The 12,508-nt window shown below is 34.5% G+C and overlaps 1 protein-coding gene across 2 annotated transcripts; it reads left to right on the top strand.

Annotated features, from left to right (window-relative positions):
* The first annotated feature begins 8,612 nt into the window (after positions 1–8,612).
* LOC128220000 (uncharacterized) lies at positions 8,613–12,074 on the top strand. Of its 2 annotated transcripts, none has more exons than XM_052928229.1 (5): positions 8,613–8,712; positions 10,110–10,160; positions 10,617–10,698; positions 11,185–11,255; positions 11,681–12,074. In XM_052928229.1, exons 1-5 carry the CDS (start codon positions 8,691–8,693, stop codon positions 11,836–11,838), a joined length of 384 nt encoding a protein of 127 aa, XP_052784189.1. In that variant the 5' UTR covers positions 8,613–8,690; the 3' UTR covers positions 11,839–12,074. The 2 variants fall into 2 exon arrangements, with proteins under 2 accessions (XP_052784189.1, XP_052784187.1); XM_052928227.1 differs by lacking the exon at positions 8,613–8,712 and adding an exon at positions 9,225–9,413.
* The last annotated feature ends 434 nt before the right edge of the window (positions 12,075–12,508 follow it).

Below are 12,508 nucleotides of genomic sequence, written 5' to 3' on the forward strand. Positions count from 1 at the left end.
TAAACTTCAGTTCTAAATTCAATGAAAATTTACAGGCAGCTTCCTTGTGTGAAGTTTTACAAAAATACAACAAGGGTTCACGATTAATCAACAACAACAACAATTACAGCAACAACAACAAAATGGCTTACTTCCTATTTTGCTTTGAAAAAATATCTCCTCTAAACCTTCCAGTTCAAATTCTATTAAACTTTACAGAAAGCTTCCTTAAGTGACCCTCTATAAAAATACACCAAAGATCATGATTGACCAACAACAACAAAATGGACAAAATGTTAAAACTGATAGTTATGTAAAGTTTACTCTTGAAGCAAGGGCAGCAAGTCTTGCTATATGGTCTCCCTTTTTGATGGAGATTCCACTTCTTTCTATTTTAATAACAAAGGAGTAGATTTTAAATTTTATTAAGTCTTCAACATAGTCAGTTAAAATTATTGCTCATTTTTTATGTTCATAGATTCAAATAATTATTAAAACTTTATTCTCTAGAAGGAATTTCATTTTTACTAAATAATAGATTTAATAATCAGACTTTACCATTGAACTTCATGTAGATTATTCTAAGCTACAATCTTATCTTATGTGTGGATAGTGAATAAGCCTTTATGGATTGAAAGAAAATTGGTTTTGAACATGTAAAGGAAGGTGATGTTGACATAGATGGAAGAAGCAATGATATAAGTGGAAGGTGCTTAATGTGTTCTTATATTTGTTTATTAAAGCTTAAGGCACTTTATTGATTTTATTGGATGGTGCATTGTTTGTTGTTTGTGTATCTATACTAAAAACTCTTTCAGTGTGCAAGCAATTTAACATAGTTTTGTTAGTGTGCAGGCAATTGAAAGAAGTTCTGTGTGTGTGCAGGCAATTGAACAAAGTCCTGTCAGTGTGCAGGCAACTGAAAAAAGTCCTGTCAATGTGCAGGTATCTGTACCAAGTGCTGTCAGTGTGCAGTCAATTATCAAGTCCTGTCAGTGTGTATGCAACTGAACAAAATCCTGTCAGTATGCATATATGAGAATAAAATTATGTTAGTGTGTAGGCAACTGAATGAAATCCTATCAGTGTGAAGTCAATCACCAAGTCCTGTCAGTGTGCAGGCAACTGAATGAAATCCTGTCAGTGTGAAGTCAACCACCAAGTCCTGTCAGTGTGCAGGCAACTGTGACAAGTCCTGTCATTGATTATCCAGGCAACATGTTAGATCAGTATATTTTTCAATATTCGAAACAATATAGAGAAGAAAATTAGAACAAATATCAAGCTTTATTGATTACAACGGTTACACTCTTTTACTCAGGTGAGCGATTTAAGGGCCATCATGGCCCTCTTGTTATTTCATTGATTGTATGGGTGTATTTTCTAAAATCATTAAATGATGTAATAAAAGTTATTCTGAATTTCCTTGTTCTTGTTTGAAGAAAATGTGACTGGTAATTTATTTAGACAAATAAAATCTATAACTCAGTTGCATAGTTATGCTTTAGTTCTCTTCTTGTTAGTTTATGGTGAAGACTGGGACATTCAGTATTTTTTTATAATTTAAGATTTAATTTGGTATTGGCAACTTAAATCCATGAATAAGGGGTAAAAAAACCCAGAAAGATTGTGTAGTCTCCCAAAATACCCAATGCACTTAAAAGGGCTTTGCACAGAAATGAAATTAAAAATAGGAGCAAAACCTTAATCATAATCAATATTATATTGGATTGCATACTGATGGCTCCATCATTGCTTGTCTAATATTTGAAATAAAATTAAGGGACATATGCATGTTGATCAAATCTGAGAGTTACTGGAACTACCAGTATACTTGCTTGCATTTTATGGAGCTGGACATTAAAAAGTCATTATGTGAACAGTGATCTATTAAAAAGGCTAATTATTAAAAAAAGGTTGTTAAGTGTTATTGAAAAAAGGTCTGGTGAACATTGATGAAAAGCTTAGTAACCTAGCTATATAGTTTGCTTTAGGCTTTTATTTACCAGAAATAAATGTTCACTTGAGTATCTTATCAGTTACTGTTTTGGTTGTTATATTTTAATAAAAAAGGACAATTTACTCATATATATTAAGACTAATAGTTATTGATTTAGATAAATATTTTGTGTATGGAAACTTTTAATGAGAGTGTTTATTCAAAGCCTAAAAGAAAAAGTGAGCTCTATCTGAAGCATGATCCACCGTGATCAAATACTATTTGAAGACAAATCAAGTTCTGCCAACTTAGCCAACACAAAGATTTGGACGAACTCCCACGCACTTGTATGGTATATTATTCAATGAGCATTGAGCGGCAAGTCACCACCCTATCCCAACCCAACATAACTTATTACACAAAAATGTTCAGTTTGCAGCCCGAACCCAATAATGCTGCATCAAAGGCATGCATGGGTATCAACTGATAAAGCTGACTGGGGGGGGGGGGAGCTCACACCCACTCTATTACAACCCACAGAGGTCTGGACAATGCAATCAATGTTGTTTTTTTAAACAGAATAGTAATGTGTTTTTTTGAATGGCAAGGAGAGCTGACAACACACACGCAATCTATGACGTTTAGTCCATACATGCATTTAATCTGCTATATTGGTTAATGCATGCCATGAACAATATGACCATTTTGATTATTGTCAAGTACATTTTCTGTGTGTTCACCATTTTTCTAGAGGGAAAAGTGTACTTCAGGTATAAAAAACATCTAAATATTCAACATTCTTTGATGTTACAATAAATCTCTTCTATTAAACAAGCACATTTAATTTAACACTATCCATTTCCTTGTTGTTACAATGGGCCGGATTGAAAATGGTGTTAATCGCCGTACAGTAATTTCGTATATCCCTAATACTATTTACGTGGTCAATCTCGAAGCTTGCCAGAGAAGGCAGAGTTGTTTCGATTGCTAAAATACATGTAGGTTGTTCCTAAAATCGTGCCATTTGTCATTTTCTGATATTTCCAAATTAAAATGTATTATCTATTTACAGAAGCATAAAATCACATCAATATTTTTGTAGTTGTTTACACAGGGACACATTGAAAATTGGAATTTGCTACATACAGTCTCCGACTACAGAATGGGATGATTAAATTTGGCTTGTTTGTCTAAAACCAATATAGCTATACCAACATATTGCATACCATTATAAAAGGTCCTCTTTTCATGTCACTTTTTGAAAAATGGATTATTTCTATGTTGATTAAGCAATTTAAATAAAACCGGAATCTACCATGAAATTATTTTAAGTTACATACCTTGTTTCTTTCTTGTATATCAAAGACAATAATTATCTTCAGATGTGTTGTTTATCTCATTATATGTACCCAAAATGATATTAATCAACATTTTAGACACAAACAATGAGCCAGATGCCTTGGTATGAAATCAGATTTAGACAACGATTATCTACTACTGGCCAAATGAACGTATAAGTTCACCTTATTACAAGCGTGAGCTATATTTTAAGCACTATGGTCAAGTATTGTTACTACTTAGTATCTTAATGTTGTCAAACAATATGCACTAAATAATGTTGTCCATATAAAGGGTCCACATATAAACAGCCACTTCAGAGTCATTGGACGTTGTTTGAATTCACTAAAGAATTAAAATTTAGACACATTTAAATTAAAATACGTAAACCAAGAAAAGAACAAGAGCTGTCACAGTGTGTGACAAATGCCCCCGAATGTGACATTGACCTATGAACAAGGTCAGTACATGAAAACTTAAAGATCAAAGAAATACATATGGCAAGTTATTTTAAATTGCCTCTGGAGATAAAAAAATACCACACATACTTGACAACCTACATTCTTATGTCCTTATATTCAGCATTCCATTGTGAATAAACACTAAGTGTATCTTTCACCTTAGAGGTAAGGACATGGGTCTTGCACGTGACAATTCGTCTTGGTATGTCGAACACATGTGGCAAGTTATTTTAAAATCTGTCCATACAAGAAAAAGTTACAGTCCGGACATAACAACCAATACTCTGTATCCTTTTATGCAGTAATCCATTGTGGATAAACACCTAAGTGTGACCTTGACCTTAGAGGCAGGGACACGGGTCTTGCACCCGACACGTCGTCTTGGTATGTCAAACACATGTGGCAAGTTATTTTATCTGTCCATACAAGGGAAAATTACAGCCCGGACACGACAACCTATACTGTATGTCGTTATATGCAGCATTCCATTGTGAATAAATACTAAGTGTGACCTTGACCTAAGAAATAGGGACACGGGTCTTGCACGCGACACGTCGTCTTGGTATGCCCGAACACATGTGGCAAGTTATTTTAAAATCTGTCCATACAATAGAAAGTTACAGCCAGCACACGACAATCTATACTCTATATCCTGATATGCAGCATTCCATTGTGAATAAACACTAAGTGTGACCTTGAACTAAGAGGTAGGGACACGGGTTTTGCACGCGACACGTCGTTTTGGTATGCCGAACACATGTGGCAAGTTATTTTAAAATCTGTCCATACAAGGGAAAGTTACAGCCCGGACACGACAACCTATACTCTATGTCCTTATATGCAGCATTTTATTGTGAATAAACACCTAAGTGTGACCTTGACCTTAGAGGTAGGGACACGGTTCTTGCACGCGACACGTCGTCTTGTTATGTCGAACACATGTGGCAAGTTATTTTAAAATCTGTCCATACAAGGGAAAGTTACAGCCCGGACATGAGTTATTGAGCCGGACACACGGACGGACGGACGGACGGACGGACGGAAGGACGGACGGACAGACGGACAGACGGACGGACGGACGGTGCGATTTTAATATGCCCACCTTCGGGGGCATAAAAACAACGAGAGTTTCACAGGACACTCTTGAGGATGAAATTTCATAGCGGTTTTATCAAGTATGCAAGTATCAGTTATTTTAGTTGGAACGCAAAAAAATTAAAGATGTCTCAATATGGACGTCAATGGTATATTTTGATGACTCGTAGCTTCAAAACAGTTTTTCGAATATTGAAAATGTAAAAACAGTCTCTAATTAGACCTATACTGTTTTGATTGTATACCAATTTTAAGACATTAACTCGAAAATATGTTCAGCGTTGCTTTCCACCTTAATATAATGCACCATTCAATTGTAATAACAGCCCCCCCCCCCGGTCTAGGGAATAGCAGGGACTTTGACTTTTGGTCCAGCCAACCCCGGCTAAAATCACCGCCCTGCGGACACGAACAGATGGTAAAGTCCCCGCCGAATGTCCCGCACCCCAAGGACCCCGGTTAGGGCCATTCCCCACTATATTTAAAGCGAAGACATAACCAACGCATTCACCCAGCACTGTGGGGCCACCTGACAGTTAAGAACACGGCCCATTTCCCCGGTAACCCCCCCGTCCATTGGGGGACCGTGGTTACAATTGACTGGTGCATAAGCAAGCAACAAAACAACGTCAAATGACCCTGACGCGGTAGTCATTCTAAAATGCCTTCCAGGCTTTTTAAAAAAAATGCTTAACCTGGATATAAACATTACAAAAAAGCATGGACGGCATTTTAGACGGACTAATGACGCGGCCGTTTATATGCGGACCCTTTATATGTACTATATATTATTACTTTCGTTTGCCAACATTACTTAATGAAAACAATACTTGACATTGGTACGGAAAATATCACTCACATTTGTAATAAGGTGACTTATACGTTTATTTGGGCAGTTGTAGATAATCGTTTCATCGGCCCTGTTGTCCCAACTTAGTATAAATGGCAATTGTAAAGTCAGGGAAAGTAACTTTTCCGTGATTAGTTGAAGCTAGCATTGACAAGCTCATTTTCAGTTTCGTATTGATCAAATTCTAGTTTTATCGTATCGCGGTTTGAACTAAAGCAATAGACATCTTCCGATTCGCAATATATGAAGACAATTTCACATCAAACGAAGTAACATTTCAGTGATAAGTTGACATTTACATGTTTAGTTTCGTAATCGAAATCGAGTTAAGCGTATTGCGGTTTGGCGTTTAGCGTTAGCCACATAGCGGTTTGGCGTTTAGCATTAGACACATAGCGGTTTGCAACATCGTGAAATTTGCTAGCATGATACAGACAATGTCTATTCATGAAACATGGAAAACATAATGTAAATAACGATATAGCACTTTATAACAACGAATTAAACAATACATGAATGGAATGTATTGTAAGAGATTACTAATAAAGCATTTAAATGTCAACACATTGCCAATTTCATTTTTGACCCGAATACCGCTCCATACTTACGTGACGGCATCAGCACGAAATTTTACTCCTGAAAAATTAATATCGCCTCTTGTGTTTGAGCGCTGCAATAATTAAAATGCAATGTTTGGCTTCAACAATAACGATTTAAATACACTGTATATCAAAAAGAATTGTTATTGTTTTAAACTTACAGAAAATTATAGAAAATCAGGCAAATTTCAAATTACCTGATTTAAGTATAAAATGAAACTATATACAACGAAGCAGGCAAAAAATACCTCACTGAATTTATTGTTTCAACGCACAAACCATTCAAGCAGAGTTTTTAAGTGTTTCATACTTTGTTCGTTTAAACTTGATTTCGCATTCGCCAAGCTTTGGAAGTTAAATAATCTAGAAAAAACTTCCTTTAAAAAACAAACATCTCATGCATCTTTCTTATTTCAGCACTGTCGGAGTTTAAGCAGCCGCGAGCGAACCAGACGCGTGCCCCATCTATAAATTCCATGTCCTACGTTTAACATTTATTTTTAAACATAATGTAATTGAACCGCTGAATCACATCATAAAAAACATTGTCAGTAACCCCGATACTCTTCTACAATATGGTTTGTTTAGTACCGTGGAAGATTTTCCTGAAACCGCCATTTTATTGGTACATACTCCATTAGCGGTTACGATTTTTTTAATTGCTTAACTATGTTTACATGTTAAGGAGACGATACAATAAAAATCCTACATACCTCCAGCACAAACAATTACCAAAGCTGGTGAAATGCCGAATCCAAATGAAGAACATGTACGAAATGAAAACAGTTAAACATGACACAAGAAGGAAGCGAAAAAAGAGAATCCGGGTCCATCCTCAGGTGTTCATTAACATTGAACATACCAACGGTCAATATGATGGAAAGGCGCATGAATTCTTTGAACATGTTATACATATAGTAATTTATGTTCTAAATTATCATATATGAGTTATGTTTAGTTAAGAAAATGGTTGAAAAACATACCAAATCTGTATAATAGTAATATGTTATCAGCGTGCACATCTGGCATAAGAGTAAATAAAAGTAAAATTAAAGATGCTCTCTTACTCCAAAATATGATAACGTTGTATTCTTAATATAAATGTTTTAAAATAAAGTGGTATTTTAATCCTTTAAAACCGCATAACCCTATACGTCCAATGTAGTAACCCCGGAACATTAATACATTGAACGCTTTACGGATATTAAACACATGCAATAAAAAAGTGATACGCAATTTAACATTTTATCATTTTTAAAACTATAAACGTTATATTATTCTTCCCACTCTGGCAATAATTAATCAAAAGCCATGTATTATTCTATAAATAATTTTAAGTGTCTAGACGTTGTGGCAACGTTATCACCAACGTTGTCATGACGTTAACTTTATTGATTATATTGTCCCAACGTTAGGAATGTAGAGTTTCCTCAACGTTGTTACAACGTTATTTTGACAACCAAAGCCCAAGATTCATACAACCTTGTAAGAAGCATTGGGTGCGGTAAGCAAAACAAAAACAAAACGTCTGTCAAATGCAATCTTAGCAATAAAAGCACACACATAGCTGATAATGTATTACCTTGTTTGATCAAATCACGTTGCGCCAGTTGTTTTATTGTTTTATTGCTGGTTTGGTAGATGATTTATTCTAATACAAATCGGGTAAGACGCATATGTCAAACATGCTCGGCAAATAAGAGGGTGCGTGATTAAGAAAGCTAGATGATTATTATTTAATTTTCTTCCCTCTTAGCAAACAGGTATTTTTCTTATTAAAATCATTTTAAAGTAATTCAATTTTACGGAATACCATATTCGATTAAAATTACAAATCGAGAGCTTTCACTCGTATGTTAATTTTAAATCTGAACTGCGTCTATTTAAGGGACCAGGACCAGGTTGTCAGAACGATTTTGTAATCAAGGGAATCAGGGGAAAATGACCTTGAATTATTTATTCGATAACTCATCATTTTAACAATAAGTGGTGGAAAATGTTTATATATTATTGAGGCACTTACGTTTTAACATAGTTGCTACAACGTTACAAAATAACATTTACATGACACAACCTTCACACAAAGTTAAACTAACGTTATTTGTATACTGCACTAACGACCACTTTGGTCTCCATCATGAAATAAAATAAAGTAGCGCGAGGCCATCAATTGAAATCTTGTATGGGAGGGTTAAGGCTAGCAAGAAAGGCAAACACATTTTCTATACACCGCTATGCCGGGTTGCATTGATATTTATACCATTAACCAATATAAAACGCACATCATATCAGCACATGATACCCTTATCTCATTGCGACTATACGTAATCATCGCTATTTGAAAAATCCGTATTTATTTTCCTGTTTGACATCTTTTCCATCGTGACCATTGCTCTTTGAAATATAATAATTAATCATTAAGATTGACAATGGGGAAAACATCGAAAAAAGGTAACCTTTTTTAATCGTACATCAAAGTATTTAATTTCACTGGTTTTAATCGAGAACTAGTCCTATATGGGCATCTGTTTTAATAACAACGTACAAAAAACATGTACATAAAGGAACTTAATTATTACAACACAGTTTGAATAATGATATTCGAACACATATTTGCATCAACTTCATTCATGAGAACCATGACTATTTTTACAACACCAATAGTGTTGGTCCCAGTGACACAATCTGCGCAATTATTTTATTGCCGGGGGAAAATGTTTATCATTTGTCCCACATTATATATATATATATATATATATATATATATATATATATATATATATATATATATATATATATATATATATATATATATATATATATTGGGTGGGATCCCATTGGGTTTCTTAACATATCTCTTTATAGCAAGGGCTTGGTCATCAATCGTTATCTTGAATAACAGTGTCACGTTTACCAAAGTAAACAAACACATTTTCTATACTCCACTGCGCAGGGTTATCAAATTGGGCTGACAGACTACTTATATTACAAACACGATCAGCTCATGATTAGACTATACCTAAAAATAGTTGTTACGTTATGTAATCCTTATTTATATTCCTGTTAAACACCTACTTAATCGTCACCGTTGCCTGTTGGGATACAATCTTTAATTTATTCAGATATGGGAAAAGCACAGGGTAATCGAACCAGTAAGTGTTTTATTTTACTAATGCAACTTTTGTTATTTTAATCGAAAGCTAGTCCTATATAGGGATTTGTTTTATTTACAACGTACTAAACTAAATGCACGCAAAGGAACATAAATATTATTTTAACTAGGTTTAAACAATGATATTCGAATACATATTTGTATGAACTTGATTCAAGAAAAACAGCAACAACAATAAGTTCACTTTTAAGTATTTTAATATGAATTCCGAGATTTACTTACTTATATTTAAATTTATTTTCGAATATGTCTATTATTTGTCAACGAGTTTAAATACTACTTTTCTTCACAGTAATCAAAGCGGTTTTTGCATTTTCTGAAAACTGAAATTCGATGGGATCCCGTTGTTTTCTACATATTTCTATTTAGAGCACGGGCTTTGAAACTGGGTATTGATGAATCGTTTAATAATGTGAAGTTATTTTTATGAATTCACACATGGGATTTTATTTGTGGTTGTATTGGCAAACAATTTACCAATTAAAATCCCGTTCAAACAATTATTACGTAAGATATAAACACTTAAACAAGTTTAGAGCTACGGCCCCAGAGATCCAGTGTTTGACACAAGGGAGGGTGTAACCGCTCCGACTTCTTTTATTTTCATATTTCATGGTCCGCTTCGACTGATTTGTATGTTCTTTTAACTTTATATTTTCTATTTTTTTTGATCTAGGTCGTTCCGTTCGCAAACCAAAGTCAGGATGCAAGGGAAAAGAGAAAAAAGGTAGGAACAGTTAAAACCAAAAGTACTTTTTATAAATTGTTTCAGTGTTAGTGAGTCAAATCTTTTAACAATCAAACTCAAAAAGGACGGTCTAGTGGTATAAGTGTCTGCCTCTCATTCAAATGGTTCGAGCCACATCAGGGACGTTCCTTTGGCCTATAAATATGGGGCATGTTCCTATCAAGGAAACGGACCGGAGGTTGATTGATGTCAAATGATAGATTGGTCACACACAAGCTGAGCGTCATACGATTACAGATTCAAAACAGAGATGAAAAAAAGAGAAGAAAAACCAGCATGCATATTATGTTAAATAGTCCAAGTTTAATTGCTTTTTGAGCTTAACGATATAATGAAAAAAACATAAGATTTCCATGGACTATCAAATAAATAGTCAATTTCAGAATAATCGTTGTTTCAGCGGAAACCACACAGGTCAATATTCATATTTTTCAGGGACATTCAAATCCGATGCTTTCCAGAAAAAAATCAGGTCGGGAGTAAGCACTAAAGATGAATTTAGATGGAAAGCGAAACGGTACATAAAAGCTTTAATTTATATCTATATATTAAGACTGTGTTTTAATAGTAACTTAGTATATGAAAGCCTGATGGATACATGATGCAAAGACACATTAATAGTGAATTATACTAAAATAAAAAACAGCGAACCTTACCAAGTCTTCTTTAAATTTTAATGGAATTAAAAATGTGCTATAGTATTAATTAAGGACACACCTTTAAAATATTATATGTTCAGTTTTAAATATTGAGGTGATAAGATTTATCGGAGCAAACACCAGTCCAAGGCGACGACCAATATATATTATCTCATTAACTTCTTCATACGCGCATACAGAATTATTTAACTCTTGAGATACATAAATCTCATTCAGACATACCGTAAATAGGTGTCCCGGTAAATCATTTTTTATTTATATATGCATATATATATAAATACTATTATTCTTGACCGTTGCCTTGTTGAATTGTAGCGTTTACACTAGTCTGATTGGAATTTTAGGTGTACAACAACGAAACGCAAACTATCTGAGAGAATTAGGTATGGAGGTGGAAGGTCCGAGAAGAAAAAAGGTAGGGACAGTTAACATCAGAATTATTAGAATATAGTCACAACACTAAGCAAGTTGTAACTAAGCAATAACTAAAAAAGTTGTCTAGTGGTATGAGTGTCTGCCTCACAAACAAAAAGCTTTAGCGTAACCTCTGTATAAGTTACTACCAAGGAAACGGCCCGGAAGGTGGTAAATACCTATCAGCATATAGATCAACACATTCAAACTGAAACAAGCTAATCTTAAGTCTAAAACAACAACTTAATTTTAGAATTCACATTTTTCATTTTCTCATATACCACGAATTAATGCTACTTGTAGTTAACGACTTTGCGATAAAAATAATCAGATTTTCATGGACTATGAAATAAAGGAGGTTTTGAAATAAACAATGTTTCTGTTGACATAATACATATTATATAATTCAATGTATACATATTTCAGAGTCCCACAAAGGGTATGCACGACCATTTAGACCCAGGTCAGGCCCTCAGCCTGTGCCGATTGACAATTTTCCGGGCGGAGTTTCACGTCCATGGACAAGTCTGCCGAAAGCAAACTTAAGGACATCGTTCGGATGTTTTCGGTTAAGTTTTAATTAATATATCCAATAACAAGTTCTTTAATGAATGTTTAAAAGTGAAACAAAATCATATCAATCACTTAAGGATGTGTCTTTCTGCAAAATAATTGAGAGTACAGGTATGTCAGACACTTGAATATACAATGTTTTGTTTATTACCATGTACATACATATTGACATATTTCATTTAATATATGTTATGAGTAATTATCGATGTACAATGTATAAGTCGGAAATAAACATTTTGTCATGTAATCAATGCAATGATGTTGGTTGTTATGTGACTGCGTCGGCCCCAATGGGAGTATCAGTGTTGTTTGGTTGTCAAGCATAATTCACAGACAGAATGGTAATACTGGTATGTGCTACGCTGGTTCATTAACGTGCCGTATTGTATAACGTTGACACACGAGACCTTCGTTTAATATTCCTCCCGGAATACGGTTAGAAGCAAGCCCTGGGTCGAGAGATAATTGTTCTGTTTCTGGACCAGGGATCCTACAGATTGCCGCATGTGCGTAAGTAAGCTCTATATTGGTTCTTCTAGTATCTTTCGTTCTAAACAAGACAAACAAACTTACACGGGAAAACAGAAGGCTTGGTTTCTTTCGGGCAATAAATATTTTTGAACATACCTCCCCTAACTGCTCCGGTTTGACTGAGATATTCATTGTTGATTCATATGGAAA

Source organism: Mya arenaria, chromosome 15, assembly GCF_026914265.1.
Source record: "Mya arenaria isolate MELC-2E11 chromosome 15, ASM2691426v1".
In the NCBI taxonomy this organism is placed as follows: Eukaryota; Metazoa; Mollusca; class Bivalvia; order Myida; family Myidae; genus Mya; species Mya arenaria.